General features: G+C 42.7%; 1 protein-coding gene across 3 annotated transcripts in view; it reads right to left on the bottom strand.

Moving 5' to 3' along the window:
• The window catches only part of EFL1 (elongation factor like GTPase 1), a 312,225-nt gene that overhangs the window by 39,935 nt on the left and 251,117 nt on the right, over window positions 1-21,173 (bottom strand). For all 3 annotated transcript variants that reach the window (XM_075858080.1, XM_075858078.1, XM_075858081.1), the window contains exon 18: window positions 8,550-9,550. In XM_075858080.1, the coding sequence (XP_075714195.1) occupies window positions 8,550-9,550 (1,001 nt within the window). The remainder of the gene's footprint in view (window positions 1-8,549; window positions 9,551-21,173) is intronic.

The raw sequence follows: 21,173 nt of genomic DNA, 5'->3' as shown, positions 1-21,173 counted from the left end.
ACTCAAAAAAAAATTAAAGGGAGGATTTAAAATCACACATTGGATCTCGATGAACCAAAGATTGAAGTTGAAAATATTTACGGATATAAATTGTTTAATTAGTTTAGAACAGAATGACATAACAGTCTGGAAAGCAAAATCATCAACCAATTGAGGGCTGTATTCCAAATTACCCTAAAAGTAAAAAATTTAAATCACAGGCGGATCCAATTTGCGTGAATTTCATCATGGCAACTCATAATGTGACTCAGTAGTGTGTATGGCCCCCACATGCCTGTATGCACTCCCAACGTCTGGGAATGCTCCTGATGAGACAGCGGGTGATGTTCTCTGTGATCTCCTCCCAGACCTGGATCATACCATTAGTGAGTTTCCGGACAGTCCGTGGCACTATTTGGCGGCATTGGATGCACTGATTCACAATGTACCAGAGGTTCCTAAATGGATTCAGTTCTGGGAAACGTAAGGGCCAGTTAATTGCATCAATGCCTTTGTGATTCATAAACTGCCTGTACACTCAAGCCACATAAGGCCAGGCATTGTCCTGCATTCGGAGGAGCCCGGAGCCCACAGCACCAGTGAAAGGTTGATAATGGCTCTGAGTATTTCATCCCGGTACATAACAGCAGTCAAGGCACCGTTGGCTATCACGTGGAGGTTTGTGCAACCCTCCACGAATATTGAACCGGCCCTTCAGATTTTATTTAGTCTTGATAAATTCGTCACATATAGAAGGTTCTCCCGATTGCCCTGAAAAGTCATGTATGACACTATGAGGTCTTCTAGGACTGTTTCCAACCCATTACAAGCTCTTAAAGACCAAGACAGCCATAGTAATGTCAAAGTGACAGCAACATATAGGGCTATGAGTAAATGGATGGTACCAAGTTAGGGTTCTCAGCAGCAGCAGTAGGGCCGGTGATAAATAGCCAGTCCCCACGGTCAGCAATGGCAGGTCTATTCATTGGTATCAGGCGAACGTGTATGAAAACCCTCATGAATCCATGCCGATTCATTTTTACAAATGTAATGTTTTCCTCACTTGCAGAGGACAATTTGGTCTGCTTCGGTGTCACGACGCCACCTGCCACGCTGAATACCCTTTAACAGTACAATGGAGAATGAACAAGACAGTACACGGATGGAAAACTGGGCCAGATCCTGCCACTGGTCCAATTTGCTGATCCAGAAGTCTGTGGCATCAGGGATCAGGGTATCTGCCGGAGAAAGGGCACAGTCCAGGTACGACTGAACCTGGTCATTCAGGCGGTGTGTAATGTCCGTGGCTGCGGGCTCCCAGCTCCAATCCCCTCCTGACAGCCGCAGCCACGTGTCGGCAATCGCTGGCCCCAGCCTCCTCCTTAGGAGATGCCAGCGCTCGCTTCCACTCACCTCAGCCGGATCCCGTAGGGTGCACGCGCGCACGCTCATGCCCGCTCTCAAAGGGGCAGCGCGCGTACCGGACTTCTTGATGAACTTTGACCCGTGAGCACCCTGGACTATATGAGGGGTCCAGCCCCCTGCTTCTATGCCTGAGCATTGTTGTGATCCCTAGTTTGTCTATGTGATGGCCCCCTAGTGTGTTTCCTGTTCCAGTCCCTATACAGGTTTCCAGTTCCTAGCAAACCATACATCCCTGGTCTAGCACTGTGCCTTGCCAAAGTCGTGCTGTGCTGCATCCACGTCTGACCTGCTCCACCTCGCCGGATGCCTGCCTGCTGCCTAGTCCCAGCCGAGCCTGCCCTGGTGAATGAATGCCATGACTAAGAGCACTCGACGTGCTTGAAACGCGTAGGCTCACTACACCTACCGACTACTGCCTTGATACCAAGACTGCCTATCATCGAATTTTTACGTTTTGATACGAATAAAATTGGGAATACGTTCCTTTTTAACCACATTCCTACAGTGCTGGATCAACTCTTTCTATTTCTTCTATTGCCTACCGTGGACCGTTGCGGAGATCCGAGAGTGGAGAGTGTATCCTGGTAATATTTGCATTGCATTCAAAAGCAGGAAAAAAATCTCCCATTTTTCTTTTCAAGTGAGGGTCTAAAAGAATGGTGTAAAGGATCTGCCAGGCACAGCTTCGGGGTTAACGCCCATAGATAATCAGTCTGCACCTGCTTCTATGTCTGTGAGACTGACTTGATATTGACCCCGGCTTGCTGACTACTCTCCTGCTCTGCGTTTGGTACCTCGTACTCTCCTGGTTTGACTCGGCTTGTTCACTACTCTCCTGCTCTGCGTTTGGCACCTCGTACTCTCCTGGTTTGAATCGGCTTGTTCACTTCTCTTGTTGCTCACGGTGTTGCCGTGGGCAACTGCCCCTTTCTCCCCCTAGCTCTGTGTACCCTGGTCTGTCGTGCATTTATTGAGCGTAGGGACCGTCGCCCAGTTGTACCCCGTCACCTAGGGCGGGTCGTTGCAAGTAGGCAGGGACTGAGTGGCAGGTAGATTAGGGCTCACTTGTCTGTCTCCCCACCCCCGTCATTACACATGGCTATCCATTAGTCATCACTTTGCTTGATGCTAATAACACGCTCATCAACCAAGCATGCAGCCTGCTATGTTCGCAAGTGTCTTCGATGACCCAGTAATTTAAACTGCGATGGTTGGTCATGGCCAGCGTCACAATTAGTGTCGTCCTTGTCCCCTAGCTGTGCCTGTGAAAACTCTATTTACCCCCTTTCACCACCAAATCCTCCTCAAGTCCTAGCTCCTCATCCTTCTCCAATTCTTCCTTCATGCGATATTGTCCGCACGGGTCCCCAAAAGCCACAGGGTGGCAAGCTCGATGTGGAAGATGTTCTTACTCCATCCCTTGTTGCATCAGTGTGAGCTTTTGCTCCAATATAAATATCAGGGGGACGACATAGTTGATGCCGCTTTTGCCCCTACACACAAATCAGAATGAGTAGGCAACACACGTCATTGATGAGCTGCCACTGCTTGACCTCAAAATAGCACATGCTCCCTGCGGTGGTCTGGTGCATAATGTAATCATTGACCGCTTTACGCTGCTCGAACAGATGGTCCAGAATATGCAAGTTGGAAACCCAGCGAGCTTGAACGTCGCAGATCATACGGTGCAAAAGGAAGACTGTGCTGTTACTGCAAGTCCAAGAGGGCATTCTTAGCCACATAAGACTAAAAGGCTTAAATGCAAAGATACTCTCCTCGACAGGGTCAGCACCTTTTGCGAGCCACAATATGTTTTTAAAAATTGTTGCAACATCAAATTTATGAAGTGTGCCATGCAGGGAGCATGTGTTATAGTCCCCAAATGCAGTGCAGCCAAATGTTCCAGCCATTGTCGCTGACTACATTACCCAGTTGTACTTTCCATGGAGAGATCCAGCGGGAAATTTGATGCTTAATGCAGATCAGCAACTAGCCTGCTGTGTGGCTTCTCTCGCCCAGGCTCATCAGGTGTAAGACAGAATGGCATATACTAGTCCTTCTCAATGAATTAGAATATCATCAAAAAGTTAATTTATTTCAGTAATTCAATTCAAAAAGTGAAACTCATATATTCTATAGATTCATTACACACAGAGTGATCTATTTCCAGCATTTATTTTTTTAATGTTGATGATTATGGTAACAGTTAATAAAAACCCAAAATGTAGTCTCTCAGAAAATTAGATTATTATATAAGCCCAATTTAAAAAATGATTTTTAATACCGAAATGTTGACCTACTGAAAAGTATGTCCAGTATATGCACTCAATACTTTTTCGGGGCTTTTTTTGCATGAATTACTGCATCAATGCTGCGTGGCATGGAGGCGATCAGCCTGTGGCACTGCTGAGGTGTTATGGAAGCCCAAGTTGCTTTGATAGCGGCCTTCAGCTCGTCTGCATTGTTGGGTCTCTTGACAATACCCCAAAGATTCTCTATAGGGTTTAGGTCAGGTGAGGTTGCTGATCAATCAAGCACAGTGATACTGCAGACATTAGACCAGGTATTGGTGCTTTTGGCAGCGTGGGCAGGTGCCAAGTCCTGCTGGAAAATGAAATCAGCATCTCCATAAAGCTTGTCAGCAGAATGAAGCAGAATGAAGCATGAACTGCTCGAAAATGTCTTGCTAGACGGCTGCGCTGACTCTGGTCTTGATATAACACAATGGAACAACACCAGCAGATGACATGGCTCCCCAAACCATCACTGACCGTGGAAACTTCACACTGGACCACAAGCAACTTGGATTGATGCCTCTCCACTCTTCCTCCACACTCTGGGACCATGGTCTCCAAATGAAATGCTAAATTTACGTTCATCAGAAAAGAGGACTTTGGACCACTGAGCAACAGTGTTGTTCCACTGTGTTATATCAAGTCCAGAGTCAGCACAGCCGTCTACCAGGAAATTGATGCTCCACGTGTTGGTGGTGGCATGCACCTATCCACACTGAGAAAATGGCCCTTGCCACATGAGAGTACAAGGGAGATCTGTAGTTCCTACTTCAGTGCCTGAATTGCCATGGCTTAGTCTACAGAGCTTGCACGATGCAATGTTATTTTCGGCCGGCGTTCTAGAGAAAAATTCCCACGCGGAAGATGCCCGTACAAAGCCACCACCAGCAATCCTCGCAACATTTCTGCTGTCATTACCTGAGCTTGCCCTAGGTCTGACTGCTTTTGAGCCTACACCAATGGCAGCAGTGGTGTCACCTGCTCCCGAGCTGACCAAAGTAGAAGCAGATCTTCCCCCTATTGTCACTGTGTGATACATTTCACAGCTGTAGTATCTCCTATGCCAGGAGCAAACAACCCTTAGCACTCCAGCTGTTGTGATACTACAATTCTCAGCATACCCTGACAGAATTTAGTTGTCAGAGAATTCTGGGAGCCGTAGTTTTACAACAGCTGGAGTGCCAAAGGTTGCGGACCCCTGTCCTAGGCTTACTTCTAAGTACTTCACGACAGCCTTGCTCCATTGTCATGGCCAGATCGGGATTCAGATGCAATCTAGTAGAACATGACAGAGGATGTCATGTTCGGCCCGGTTCCAAGTGCATCAAATAAAATGTTGAAAAAAAATATTATTTGCCCATAAGTGGCCAAAAGTTGGCTTTGGTCTTTGCCTGGATTAAGGCATATTCCCATAACTGGATCTTTGACACACCAATGTCTGGGGACTGGCACAATCTCTCCAGGAGTATCAGGACCTATTTATGCAGGCACTGGCAGATTCTCAGCTCTATATTTCCCATTGATGTGATCTTCATACAGGTCAGAAGACCCTGATATGGGAATAGTCCTTTAACCCAAACCTCAATCAGAAATAGTTCTTTATTGTATTTTGTCTAATAATAAATTACCTTAAATGTTTTATCAGCCTGTGAACCTGAATTATGATTTATCACACTTTTGTATATCCTGTTTCTTTTGTTATTGGAAAATATTCTCTTGCTACACTTCCCGGAAAGAAGCCTTTCTTACCAATTATTGATAGGCACGTTAAAAACTTAAGATTTCATGAAAAGAAAATCTTTTGAGTCCAATCTTTTAAAATTTGCTTTTGGCAATGTTATTTTATTGTGTTTAGTGAAAGCATAGCAACTATTCAATGAAGTCACTACGTTAGGGAGATGTTCACGATAATTGATCCATACAGCCTTTTAGATTTAATACTGCATGGCAAGCCGTGGTCACGGACACAACAATAGATCACCTAAAATCAATATATAAATTTTTCTAAAATCAATATGAATTTTTTTTTTCCTTTTGGGTCAAACCACTCGGCCAACGGCTGCAAAAATCTGAACAGTCTTTCTTAAAAAATAAAAACAACTGTGCAGAGCGTTTTAATGCAATGTTATAAAAGGAAAGCCCCTTTAAAAGGATTGTCTAATCTCGTCAACCCCCCTCCATAAACCAGAGGAAAGATGCTAACAAGAAGTGTCTCTTGCTCTGGCCCATCCATGTATAACGTGGATGACTATTCATTTGTAGTGGCCGCTGGAGGGGAAATAAGCAGCAGACGGCAACTTCTCCAGCAAAATAAACGGTTTGACAGGAATCTCGAGAGATGGATCCGCGGTGATCAGCTGATCGCCACGGTGGCTTTAATATTAAATGAGTTGTCTGCAATGAGACAACCTTTTTAAGGTTAAGCTTTGCTATGAGAAAAGCCTCTGTTGGATTATGAATTTTCCAAAGTAAAATTTGCTGAAATCTTAAACATATTTTATGAACTTGAAATACTGCTTATTACTATAGCACTTGATAGCCTACATTGGCATACATAGAAGGTAGAAGGCAGCCATGTCAAGGCCAGGTACCATTAAATTAACTACTCCCTAAATTGTAGAAAGCATGTTCACTTAGTTGACAGCTACGAAATACTCCGTTACTGACTAAATTAGGACAACATCTTTATGTAATCTGATGTAAAATATGAAAGGAAGATATTATTTTTAAAAACCAAAAATCCATCAGTTACAATTATCTCCAATCTGAAATATTGTTAACTTCTACAGCCAACAATAAACTCAGACACTTTATTACACCATTGAATTCATTACAAAAGATAAAAAGTGGGTGTTTTTTGACTTAAGACTTCTATTTTTGTCAATGACATTTGCTTTTGAGCTCTGCAATACAACAAATGAACTCTTAGAAGATAGCCCGGAGCCTGCCGGATAGTGTTCTTTCAGAAGTAAAAATTTAAAAGGAAGTTTGATGAAGAACATTTGTAAAATCTGCCTTGGGTGTTGAAGTTCTCAGTGTTAAAGAAAAAATACATTTGGAGGCTCAAAAATGTCTCAAAATGATTTTTTTTTTGCTCTTGAGGAACATCAAAACATCTTCTTACTCAATTAAGAGTAGAGGAAGAAACTCATTTTGTTCTCACATTAGTATCAAATGACTCAAATATTTGATTCAATACAAAAGCACCAAACATTTAGGTTACATTATAACTAGCAAAAGATATTTAACAATCAAATATTGTTAGCTATGGTCAGCATCAACATAACACCCACATGGGAAATTATCATCCGATTACTATAACTAGCAATAATTATCTGAAGAGAAAACCTCAAGTAGGTCAAATGGATTTCTTGATGCCCAAGATTCCATTATTGCATACATTAGTTGTACAGTCTGTATTATTTATTACCTGTAGTTTACATAATGTGCACATAATACACAGCGCTTTTTTTTTTCAGTCAAAGTCAGAAGTGGCTTATAAAGGGCATGTGTCATCAAAAAATGACCTATTGTTTAAATCAAGTTTTTTTGTTGAACATATTTTTGGTGTGATTTAGTTTTTAATTTTATTTTCCGTGATCTATATTAAAAAATTATTCTAAAATCTTGTAGTTTTCACTCAGGCCACTGAGCCTCACAGTTCACGGACACTTCCTGTTCTGTAGAGATCACTTCTCAGCAGTCATTTCATTATCATCACAGGCAGGATTACAATGAAAGGTAACACCTCTATATAGATAACACAGGATCCACCATTCACAATATACAGACATTTCCTGTTCTGTAGAGATCACTTCTCAGCAGTCATCTCATTATCATCACAGGCAGGATTACAATGAAAGGTAACACCTCTATATAGATAACACAGGATCCACCATTCACAATACACTGACACTTCCTGTTCTGTAGAGATCACTTCTCAGCAGTCATCTCATTATCATCACAGGCAGGATTACAATGACAGGTAACACCTCTATATAGATAACACAGGATCCACCATTCACAATATACTGACACTTCCTGTTCTGTAGAGATCACTTCTCAGCAGTCATCTCATTATCATCACAGGCAGGATTACAATGACAGGTAACACCTCTATATAGATAACACAGGATCCACCATTCACAATACACTGACACTTCCTGTTCTGTAGAGATCACTTCTCAGCAGTCATCTCATTATCATCACAGGCAGGATTAAAATAAATGGTAAAAGCGCTATATAGATAACACTGGATCCACCATGGACAATAGGTGATGGACACAGCTCTTCTCCTATCCCTTGGTGCACAATGACCTCTGCACAAGTCACAGGGCAAGCATAGAAAACTCTCCAATAGAAGTCAATGGGTCCCCTCCTGTTCGCAGGTTCCTATGGTCCACGTGACTGCTGTAAAGCATATCTCTCATTGCTGTTAACAGCAGCTCAGGCAAGAAGGCTGCCCCCATAGTCATGTACAGAAAATAAAACGTAAAAAATCTACAAACAAAAAATAAAAACAGATCAGAAAAAAAGATTGTTCACGATCTGGTTTTGAGTATGAAAAAAAAATATAGGTGACACTTTCCCTTTAAAAGGAGTATAAAGTTTAAAAGGAAAGATGGCAGATTTAAAATTCTTTATTGGGGCTAACAAAAGATCATTTTGATGCAGCAGATGAGGGGTACAGATGGAAGCACATGGTTCATAAGTGCAAAGGATGATCAGGTGTACCAAACCAGACAAAGTTATGAATTAGGAGCTTATACATAGAGAAATGGAAAAAGAAGGATTGATAGATAGCATTACACGTATGTTTAAATAGTGAAAAACAAATCTGCATTTACTTACCCAACACTTCTGCTGTAGCCATGATCTCACAAGTATACATTGCAGCCATAAGTCTCTGGGGTTGTACTTGGAAAGCGTAACGGCAAGTTTCCTTCATTGTGGCAATTAACTGTCCGGAAAATGGTCCGTAACAGTCTGTATGTAGGAAATCACCTTTGCGTTTGCTGGATTTCTCCTGAGCCTTTGCGCTATACTGACTGTGTTGTAGAAAGTCTTTTGCTTCAGCAGCTTCCCTAACAGAATCATCAATAGATTCAGCAGCTGTATGTAGATCTTCTTCTTTACTTTTACCAGTCTTTTCTTCTGAATCTTGTCTTTCCAATACCACCGATTTATTTATATCAAGTCTTTCCACAATAAAACTAACCCCCATAAGAGGTTCTTCACACATGGGTCCAGCCAGAGTCACAAGCTGAAAACCACTAACAATGCTGTTGTCAAGACTATGATATTTACTCTCTTTGGGGACTGTATCAAGGCACTGCCACACAGATGGCCTTTCATAGCCTTCAATGCGATTTACCAAGATATTAGGCCCATACCGTCTTGGACCGAAGGACCATATGTGGTCCACTGCATTTCGCCACCTTCTGCCTTGTAAGTGTTGTTCAAGTTGGCTTTTGAATTCATGAATTCGGCGGATTGTTATCTCATTGACATGAATGGCACTGATACCTTCACTATAAGCCAAGTTGATCTGCTCCATAGTTCTGATTAAGTCATTGTTTTTCTCTAGAAGATGAGTGATTTCTTCAGGGAGTGGCATGGCTCGGACACTAAGTGTGGCCAATTTATTTGAAGTGGTTAGCGTTACTAGGCCGTCTGGGTCAATCTGGACTCCCTCGGGTGACTTACTTTGCTCCTCTTTAACCTGGTGTATAACAGCAAATTTGTGTTGTTTTCCAATATCTTCATTTACCATGTCAACTTTCGGTGGTCTTATTATGGTTTCTCTAAATGGGATTATAGGTGCAGATGCATTCACTTCAATCTTTGCGAACCTATAAAAACAGAATAAGATCAGTAAATCATGACATTCATTGGTAATGCCTTAAACTGAAGGTTATTCACACATCAATTCTATCAATTATTTTGTGTAAAAAAAAAAACAAGTTATATAGCAGTTTCTTAGGTTATAGCGTTCCTTGGTGGTTTACTGATGTATGTTTAGAAGACTTAATTTCCTCTTAACACTTTTCTGTCCACTACCCAGATCATCTGAACAATTTTAGCCCCATCTTCATAACATTTGAGCATTTTGCCTAGCATTTTCTATATATTCAGTATAAACAATGTCCCACACTATTTTTGCAAATTGTATAAGGAGAAGGTAGCTTTTTATTGTTGTACTCCTATAAACTTTCTAAAACCAGTAGACTCAAAGACTGAACAAACGCAGCTCTAGACAGTGTCAAGGACAATTACGGAGGACTAAAGTGAATTCAGATTTTGCTATGGAATTCACCCCTCATAATACTATGGGTGAAAGCGGCAAAATGTACTACATATAGGGCATGCTGCGGATATAGGTTTGCCCATAATGCCCTAAAAAACTTTTCTGCAGTGTGTGACTGGGGTTTTGTAAAACTGCAAACAAATCAGCAAAAATACATTATCATTTAATGCTCAATAAAACATCAGCACAAAAGGTATGGTGTTCTGTATCCTAGAATAACTAAATGGCTCCTGATGTAGTCAATAGGGAGATTGACTATATAGAGTTCACTATTTGTCAGAAAGAATGTATTCTGTGGTATGCGAATAATTGTAAAAACACGACTGCTTGTTCACATAATAGACTGGTAATGAAATGTCTGAAATAGTAAGTACAATGTAGCTGTGGTAACGTTATTTCTATGTGGAGGGAAGAAAACATTAAAAGGACACAACATTTTATCGAAGTATAGAAAGTAGGTGGTACGGAACTAATTTCCCTCATAGCGTGGTGCAGTCAAATGTCTCCAGTAAACTTAAGACTAGCTTTTTCATTATTCCTGAGATGTGACTGCCGAGTATGTAGACAAGTCTTCTTCTCCTAAAGAGTAAAATTCACTGGCTTCTGCCATTTAAAGCTCAATAGGGCCAGTGATGATCCGCAGCCTGAGAAGCAGGATATGATATAGCGACCCATTCCCTACTATAATCTGACCTGTCCTGCTAGATCTTCCAGTTGACCCAGGATGTTTTACTATAGTCTAAATCGGCATCTATGAATCCGACAAACAAATTTGTACTATGTTCCATAGGACTCCATATGTATGGAGGTATTCTTCTTGAGCAACATTGCTACAAGGGGAAAACACGTCCGTAAGTAGCAAGACTTCCGGCAGCGCTCGTCTTATAACAAGTTAGAGTAAGATGTATGGTGATCTGGTACTTGAGTGCCGACTGTTCTGTCACAAGGGACAATCATTACTCAGTCTCATAATAGGTCTCCTATGTGTGGTCCAGCTACAAAACATAAAGATGAATCTGCCCAGTTTTGATTTGGCAAATTAATATTGTTAAGCGGTTTTATTGTGCTAATATACGGACTAAATATACAGACATATGTCAGATGTGCATTCAGCAACATCTGAGCTATTTATAAACTCTTTTAGAGTTTTATTTTACGATTAGAAAGTAAAGGCGTGTTTAAAATGGGCTTAGTCAGTACCTTTAATCTCATTGATTAAATTATATACATTATATATATTTCCCTTTTGTTGGACTTCATTACCAGAAAGCAGTTGCTGTAAAAGCAATACTCCAGGCAAAACGTTTGCAAAGCCTACTGCAAGGCCTACGTTGTACATGGGATTGTCTTTTTGGTGTTCTTTGAGCTCTTGTAACATGCACCGGCCTAAAAGCCCTGCACTTCGCATAGCACAGAGTATTTATTTTGCCCAGAGTCCTCCTTTAATACACATTATTTTTGTAGCAATCCTTCTGCGATCAGCAACCATCATTTTTTTAAAGAAGCATTTCTAGTTAACCTTCTTAGAACTGCCTCTATGGAAAACCTCATTAATCATCAAATTCAGGCCTTTCCTTCAGTCCCATTGCCACAGGTGTATAAAATCAAATCACTGAATTCGAGCGTGGTCCTGTAATAGGATGCCACCGTTGTAACAAGTCTGTTTGTGAAATTTCTTCCCTCCTAGATATTCCACAATCAACTGTGAGTGATAATATTGCGAAGTGGAAGCGTTTAAAAACGAAAGCAACCCAGCCACGAACTGGCAGACCACGCAAAGTTACAGTACGGGGTCGCTGAGTGCTGAGGCTCATAGTGTATAAAAGTCGCCAACACTCTGCCGACCCAATAACTGCTGAGAAACAAAAACTGTGCCCCGGGAGCTTCATGGCATGGATTTCCATGGCCAAGCAGCTGCATGCAAGCTTACATCACCAAGCACAATGCTAAGCATCAGATGCAATGGTGTAAAGCACGCCACCACTGGACTCTGGAGCAGGGGAAACATGTTCTGTGGAGTGATGAAACAAGCTTCTCTATCTGGCAGTCTGATGGTCTGGGTTTGGCGAATGACAGGAGAACGTTACCTGCCTGACTGTATTGTGCCAACTGTAAAGTTTGGTGGAAAAGGGATAATGCTATGGGGTTGTTTTTCTGGGGTTGGCCAATGCCCCTTAGTTCCAGTGAAGGGAAATCTTAATGCTTCAGCATACCAAGATATTTTGGAAAATTGTATGTTTCCAACTTTGTGGGAACAGTTTGGGGAAGGTCCTTTTCTGTTCCAGCATGACTGTGCCCCAGTGTACAAAGCAAGGTCCATAAATACATGGTTAGGTGATTTTGGAAGAACTTGACTGGCCCACACAGAGCCCTGATCCCAATCCCATCCAACACCTTTGGTATGAACTAGAACAAAGATTATGGGCCAGGCCCTCTTGTCCAACATCCGTGTCTGATCTCACAAATGTCTTCTGGAAGAATGGGCAAAAATTCCCAGAGATACACTCCGAAATCTTGTAGAAAGTCTTCCCAGAAGAGTGGAAGCTGTCTTAGCTGCAAGGGGGGGGGGGGGGGGGCGACTCCATATTAATGCCTATGGATTTAGAGTAGGATGCCATAAAAGTTCTTGTAGGAGTAATGTGTGAGTATCCCAGTACTTTTGTCTGTATAGTATATATAGTGGACCAACACCAGCGAATGACATGGCTCCCCAAACCATCACTGACTGTGGAAACTTCACACTGGACCACAAACAACTTGGATTGATGCCTCTCCACTCTTCCTCCCGACGCTGGGACCTTGATTTCCAAATGAAATGCAAAATTTACTTTCATCTGAAAACAGGACTTTGGACACTGAGCAACAGTATTGGTCCACTGTGTTATATCAAGTCCAGAGTCAACGCAGCCGTCTACCAGGAAATTTTACAGCACTTCATGCTTCCCTCTGCTGACCAGCTTATTGGAGGGGCGGATTTCATTTTCCAGTAGGACTTGGCACCTGCCCACACTGCCAAAAGTACCAATACCTGGTTTACTAACCACAGTATCACTGTGCTTGATTGGTCAGCAAACTCGCCTGACCTAAACCCCATAGAGAATCTATGGGGTATTGTCAAGAGGAAGATGAGAGACTCCAGACCCAACAATGCAGATGAGCTGAAGGTCGCCATCAAAGCAACCTGGGCTTCCATAACACCTCAGCAGTGCCACAGGCTGATCACCTCCATGCCACGCCGCATTGATAACACCTCAGCAGCGCCACAGGCTGATCGCCTCCATGCCACGCCGCATTGATGCAGTAATTCATGCAAAAGGAGCCCCAACCAAGTATTGAGGGCATATACTGGACATACTTTTCAGTAGGCCAACATTTCAGTATTAAAAATCATTTTTGAAATTGGGATTATTTAATATTCTAATTTTTTGAGACACAAAATTTTGGGTTTTCATTAACTATTAGCCATAATCATCAACTTTTAAAGAAAAAAATGCTGGAAATAGATCACTCTGTGTGTAATGAATCTATATAATATATGAGTTTCACTTTTTGAATTGAATTACTGAAATAAATTAACTTTTTGATGATATTCTAATTCATTGAGAAGGACTAGTATATATACATAGAGTCGTGGACAAAACGGTTGGTCCCTCTGTGAAAGAAAGAAAACCCCACAATGGTCACTGAAATAACTTGAAACTGACAAAAGTAATAATACATTTTAATTTAATGAAAATCAACTAATATAAATCAGACATTGCTTTTAAATTGTGGCTCAACAGAAAAAAAAACTAAAAAAAAAAAAAAAAAACAACTAATGAAACTGGCCTGGACAAAAATGATGGTCCCCTTAACCAACATTTTTTCAAAAACTCTGTCATACATTACCCCTTATACAGACAACCTAAATAAAGCATTATTTTAAAAAAAAAATTCTACTTAGCACATTTCTTCTTTGAGTTTAGCACAGTTTGTTTACATGCAGTTCAGGTCTGGTTTGTTGATCTTTCCTTGTTATGAAACTTTTTTCCCGTGCACGCTCATTGCAGGCTGCAATGAGCGTGCACGTACCTTCCAAGAGTTCACGTGAGCTGTCCTTGCTCCTCCCCGCTGACATCCTTCACTGGACTTGTCTCCTTGCTGACATTCTTGAAGGATGATGAGCAAATGTTCTCCCCCCATTATGTTTTTCACATTTATGTTTTCTTTCTCTTTTCAGGTCTATAAACCTCTTCGTGTCTAACCCTCATCCACCCTCCTCTATCTCATGTCTCTCTACACTAAGGCTTTGTTCACACAGAGTTTTTTTGCAAGAGGAATATCTGCCTCAAAATTCCGTCTTGAAGTTTGCGGCAGATTTACCTCTCCCTGCACGTTGATTTTTGCGTAGTTTTTCCCGGAGTTTATTGTGCGCTGTTTGCGTATTTTTTTGCCGCTTTGTTCGGGGCGTTTTTCGCTTAGTTTATCTTGGCGTTTTTTGCTTGTTTGTTTGCGTCTTTTTTTGCGATGTTTTTTGCTGTGTTTTCCATTGCGTTTATCGTAGCCTTTTTCACGTCGTTTATCATTTCTTTTTTTGCGTCGTTGTTTGCGCCTATTTTTGCTGCGTTTTTCATTGCGTCTTTCGTGGCGTTTTCCCAGTTGATTTTCGCTGCGTTCTTGGCCTCTGTTTGAGGCGTTTCTCGCGTCTTTTTCCGCTATGTTTTTCGCAGCTTTTTCCGTGGCGTTTATCGTAGCCTTTTTTGCGTCGTTTTTCGCGTTTTTTTTGCGTTTTTTTTTCTGCGTTTTTCATTGCGTCTTTCGTGTCGTTTTCCCTGTCGTTTTTCGTGGCGTTCTTTGCCTCTTTGTTCGCGGCTTTATTTGTGATGTTTTTCGCGGCATTTATCGTAGCCTTTTCGGCGTTTTTTTTTTGCGTCTGTTTTTTGCGGCATTGTTTGTGGCTTTTTTTGCTGCGGTTTTTGCGTCGTTTTCCGTGGCGTTTTTCGCCCGCGGCAATTGAGCGCCGCAGGCATAAAACAAAGCGAAATACGCTTTCTCTGCCTTCCATTGAAGTCAATGGGAGGTCAGAGGCGTAAACGCCCAAAGATGGAGCATGTCGCTTCTTTTTCCCGCAAGGCAGTTTTAATGCTCGATTTTAATGCTTGTTACAACAAATTGCAGCATAAATCACGCACCAAACACGCTTGTTTGGTGCATGGTTTTCACGCATGCATCTACTTGTGTGTAGGTGCATGATAACGCACCAATAGAGGACATGCAGTATGTTTCACGCAGCGGACTCTTGCTGCGTGAAAACGGCACCATTGAAATAAATGGGTCGCGTGTGCTGTGCGTGGTTTCGACGTGGTGTGAATGGGGCCTTATACGCTATTTACACTAGCGTGAATCAAGTCTGTGTGCTGTGCTTTGAAAAAACGCACAACACACGCAACCCATTTATTTCAATGGGGCCGTTGACACATGTGACTTTTCACGCAGCGAGAGTCCGCTGCGTGAAACATACTGCATGTCCTCTATTGGTGCGTTATCATGCACCTACACTCACATTGAAGTCAATGCATGCGTGAAAACCACAAACAGCACACACGTGTTTGGTGCGTGATTTACACAGCAATTTGTTGTAAAAAAGAAGGTAAAAATGGGCTGGCTTTGTGAGTGCGTGAATAACACATGACAATCGAAAAGCACACTGATGCATAAGGGCGGATTTAAACGAGCGTGTGCGTTTTGCGCACACAAATACGGTGGCGTTTTGCGTGCGCAAAATGCACTTGACAGCTCCGTGTCATGTTCATACGGATGCGCGGCTGCGGTTTTCGCGCAGCCGCCATCATTATGACACTCTGGATGTTTGTAGCACGTGGTGCTTTTCTGTTTACATTCATTATTTTACTGCTGTTGCGCGAATCACGCTCGTCCCACGGAAGTGCTTCCATGGGATGCGCCTGATTTTCACGCACCTATTGACTTCAATAGGTACGTGATGCTCGAAAAACGCAGAAATATAGAACATGTCGCGAGTTTACGCAGCGGACTCACGCTGCGTAAAACTCACGGACTGTCTGCACTGCCCCATAGACTTGCATAGGTCTGTGCGACCCGCGTGAATACCACGCGGGTTGCACGGACGTATAGCACGTTCGTGTTAATCCGCCCTAACGCAAACACACGGATGGGATTGACGCAAGTTTTTCACGTGCGGAAAATACACACGCTAGTGTGCATGAAGCCTTACTAATGGACGCTGTTAGACAGTGGCCATTAATAATGAACTAATAATAAATTTTTAAATAAATGAGAAGGACCGTAACGGCATGTGCAGGCGCTTGAATGCCGCGTCCATTACGGACGTAACTGTAGCTGGTTTTCCATGTAGTCCATGGAAAACGGCTCCATTTACGTCTGAAGAAGTGACATGACACTTCTTTGGCGTGGGCGTCTATTTACGCGCCGTCTTTTGACAGCGACGCGTAAATATACGCCTCGTGTGAACAGACAAACATCAGCCCATTGCTTTCAATGGGCAGATGTTTGCCAACGATTTCAAGCCGTAATTTCGGACGTAATTCGGGGGTTAATACGCCCGAATTACGTCCGTAAATAGGCCGTGTGAACATACCCTTATACAGGAATAAAAAGAATGTCATCTGGGGTCCTGTATCTAAGCCTACATTGTGTTAGGCTTAGGGGGGATTCACACGAGCGTGATTTGGCAGCGTGTAGGGCGCGTGGTTTTCGCGCGGCACGCAATGCCCTATAGAAGTCTATGGGGCAGTACACACAGTCCGTGTATTTTGCGCAGCGTTTGTTCGCTGCGCAAAATACGCGACAGGTTCAATAACTCTGCGTATTTCACGCATCACGCACCCATTGAAGTCAATGGGTGCGTGAAAACCACGCATGTCGCATGGAAGCACTTCCGTGCGAACTGCGTGTTTGCGCAACAGCTGTCAAAAGGATGAATGGAAACAGAAAAGCACCACGTGCTTTTCTGTTTCCAAGCATCCAAACGGAGTGTCTTTGCGAGGAGCGAACCCCGACAACCGAAGCTAACTTCACCGGGTTCGGCCAAACTCGTTTTGGCCGAACCCGGCCAAAAAATTTCCGGTCCGCGACGTCGGGAGACATTCACTGTGCATGGTGCTGAAAGAGTTAAACTGTTTCAGCACCATGGACAGTGACTTGTGATCCCAAAATACATGAACCTGTAAAAAAAAAACGAAGTTCTAACTTACCGATTACTCCTGTCTCCTTCCTGCAGTCCGACCTCCCGGGATGACACTTCAGTTCAAGTGACAGCTCCAGCCAATCACAGGCCAAGCACAGGCTGCAGCCAATCACAGGCTGCAGCGGTCACTTGGACTGCCGCGTCATCCAGGGAGGTGGGGCCCGATGTCAAGAGAGGCGCGTCACCATGGACGCGTCACCAAGGACGCGTCACCAAGGCAACGGCCGGGAAGTTCTCGGTAAGTAGGAACTTTATCTTTTTTTTTACATGTTTTAAGCTGTTGTGTTCGGCATTCACTGTCGAGGGTGCTGAAAGATTTAGCTCTTTCAGCACCTTGAACAGTGACGGGCATCGACAAGCCTCATCTCTATGATGCCGGCTGCGCGAAAATCACGCAGCCGCGCATCAGACACGCATGACACACGCAGCTGTCAAATGGTTTTTGCGCTCGCAAAACGCCGCGTTGTTTGCGTGCGCAAAAACGCAACGTTCGTGTGAATCTGCCCTTAGATACAAGCTCCATGTGTGACACTGTTTGTTAGACCCTGTATCTAAGCCTAACAATGTAGGCTTAGATACAGGACCCCAGAAGATCTTATCTAGTTCAGGACGGGGCACCGTTTAGCCATTTTTAGCACGTGTTAGTTAAATGGCTATAACTTTTTTATTTGTTGCGCTAACGACGTTATTTTTGCGGCGTTTTTTCCGTAGACAATGCAGGTTTATCGTTTTTATACACACCTTTTTTGCCATTTTAGAATTTTCATTCATAAAGTTTGAAAATAATAGTAAAAAAAATAAGCTTTTTTACGTTTCAACTATTTTTTTTGGTAACAACATAGTTTTACCCTAAAATAGACCTTTTATTTGTGATCATCATTGTCTACCGTAAATTTCAATATATTACATGTCTATATTAGGGTAATTGGGTCAGCGCTAGCGTTACAACAATGATTGACAGGGGGAACGGTATTTTTTGGGGTGGGTATTTTATGTGTATTTATTATTTAATTTTTTTTTGTACTTTACTATTTTTTTATTATTATTGTCTGTCCCTCAAAGGTCAAAAAAGACCTTTGGGGAACTTTATATATTTTTTTTACACCATCTTTTCCACTGTAACTGGAGCTGCACAGCAGCCCCAGTTACAGGGGAAATCAGCCCTCTCATAGTGACGATTGTCACTAATAGGGCTGTGCTGGGTCTGATTAGACCCAGCAGCAGTCTGCCACTAACGGTACCCGGTGATCATGTGACCAGTCACATGATCACCGGGAGGAATAGAGACAGCGCCGCTGCTGCTGTCTCTATTCCTATACACAGCGTTCATTGAACGCTGTGTAAAAAGACATCGGAGAAGACAGAAGCAGCGAAAGCTGCTCCTATCTTCTCCTCCGGGTCCCCGGCAGTCACTGACAGCCGGAGACCCGACATTGCCGCAGGTGCCGTCCCTCTTCACTTTTTTCACTGTGAACACGCATAGGCGCGCTCACAGTGAAAAAAAGCTGCATAGGCTGGGCGGGCACCCGCAGAAACGACACGTCTCCAGTGACGTGTCGTGTCCCATCCGAGGTCTCGCTGGGGCGAGACCATGTGATCGGGACACGACACGACAGTGGAGGAGGAAGAAAACGTGACGTCAGAAGACAGGTGATCGGAAGAAAAGAGCTGCCAGAACGGAGAACAGAAGCAAGATTGCACAGGTAAGTATATTAGGGAATATTTAATGTGTGTATTGTGTGTTTAACTTTTAAATAAAAATTTATCTCGGACAACCCCTTTAATATTTTGTTGCTCAACCTTTTGAGGCAATTACTGCAATCAAACGATTTGTGTAACTCTCAATGAGACTTCTTCACCTGTCCACAGGTATTCTGGCCCACTCCTCGTGAGGACACTGCGCCAGCTGTCTCAGGTGTGAAGGCGCCTTCTCCAGACTGAAGGTTTCAGCTCCTTCCAGGGATGTTCAATAGGATTTAGATCAGGGCTCATAGAAGGTCACTTCAGAATAGTCCAATGCTTTGCTCTTAGCCATTCTTGGGTGTTTTTAGCGATGTGTTTTGGGTCATTATCCTGTTGGAGGACTCCTGACCTGCGACTGAGACCAAGCTTTCTGACACTGGGCAACACGTTTCCCTTCAGAATCCCTTGATAGTCTTGAGATTTACTTTTACCCTGCACAGATTCAAGACACAATGTGGCAGATGCAGCAAAGCAGCCCCAAAACCTAACCGAGCCTCCTCCATGTTTCACAGTAGGTACAATGTTATTTTCTTTGTATGCTTCATTTTCTAAGGGTTACAATAATGTTTGTCCAGCAAACCATGAAAAAGCGAGACTGGAATTTGCCAAAATGCATATTGACAAGCCACAAAGCTTCTGGGAGAATGTCCTTTAGGCAGATGAGACAAAACTGGGGCTTTTTGGTAAGTCACGTCAGCGCTATGTTCACAGACGCAAAAGTGAAGCATACAAAGAAAAGAACATTGTACCTACTGTGAGACATGGGGAGGCTCACTTATATTTTGGGACTGCTTTGCTGCATCAAGACTATCAAGGCATTCTGGAGGGAAATGTGCTGCCCAGTGTCAGAAAGCTTGGTCTCAGTCACAGGTCATGGGTCCTCCAACAGGATAATGACCCAAACACAGCTAAAAACATCCAAGAATGGCTGACACTGGGCAGCACATTTCCCTCCAGAATGCCTTGATCGTCTTGAGACGCTGCACAGATTACCCTGCAACAGAATATTAAATTAAGGGGATCATCATTTTTGTTCACGCCAGTTTCATTAGTTTTTTTTTTATATTTCTGTTGAACCACAATTCAAAAGCAATGTCCGATTTACATTAGTTGATTTTCAGTAAATTAAAATGTATTATTACTTTTGTCAGTTTCATGTTATTTCAGTGACAATTGTGGGTTTTTCTTTCTCTAACCCCTTCCCGATATTTGACGTATCTATACGCCAAAGTCAGGTAGGGGAAGTATGGAACAGGCTCACGGAGTGAACCCGCTCCATATGATGCGGGTGTCGGCTGTTTGTTACAGCTGCTCGTTTAACTCGTTACATGCTGCGGTCAATATCGACCGCAGCATTTAAATTGCGCCCCATGCAACGCAATCGCGGGGGGGGGGGGCGGCGATTGTTGCTATGGCTGCCTGGGGGCCTAATGGAGGCCCCCAGGTCCTGCCTCCAGGCAGGGCTTAATAGTTGCCTGTCAGAATTACGATCGCCGTGTCTGTAAAAGTCTGAACTATTACAATATATCATTATTTAACCAGCACGGTATACACCGTAAAAAAAATTGTAAACGCCAGAATCTCTATTTTTTGGTCACCTAATCTCCTACAAAAAAATGAAATAAAAAGTGATCAAACTGTCGCATGTACACCAACATGGTATTATTAAAAACTACAGCTTATTGCGCAAAAAATAAGCCCTCATACCACTTAATAAAAAAATAAAAAAGTTATGACTCTCGGAATTTGGCGAAACAAAATAAATTTTCTTTTTTACACTTAGGGTTTTTACTTGTAAAAGTAGTAAAATATAGAAAAAACGATATATATTTGGTATCGCCGTAATTGTATTGACCCGCAGAATAAAGTTAACATGTTGTTTTAATTGCACAGTGAATTCCATAAAAACGGCGCTAAAAACATGGAGGAATCGCTGTTTTTTTCATTTTCTACCACACAAATAATTTTTTTCCCGCTTCCTCGTACATTATATGGCAAAATAAAAGGTGCTACGAAAAACTACAACTCGTCCCGCAAAAATAAAGCCCTCATAGTACTATATCGACGGAAAAATAAAGACGTTATGGCTTTTGGAAGGTGGGGAGGAAAAAGCGAAAATTAAAATCTGAAAGTTGTTTAGGACGGGAAGGGGTTAACAGAACGGTACCAACAATTTTGTCCACAACTGGTGCAGAATGGG

The sequence above is a fragment of the Rhinoderma darwinii genome, chromosome 3 (assembly GCF_050947455.1).
Source record: "Rhinoderma darwinii isolate aRhiDar2 chromosome 3, aRhiDar2.hap1, whole genome shotgun sequence".
NCBI classification, from domain to species: domain Eukaryota; kingdom Metazoa; phylum Chordata; class Amphibia; order Anura; family Rhinodermatidae; genus Rhinoderma; species Rhinoderma darwinii.
This window is presented reverse-complemented; position numbering and strand designations above follow the sequence as displayed.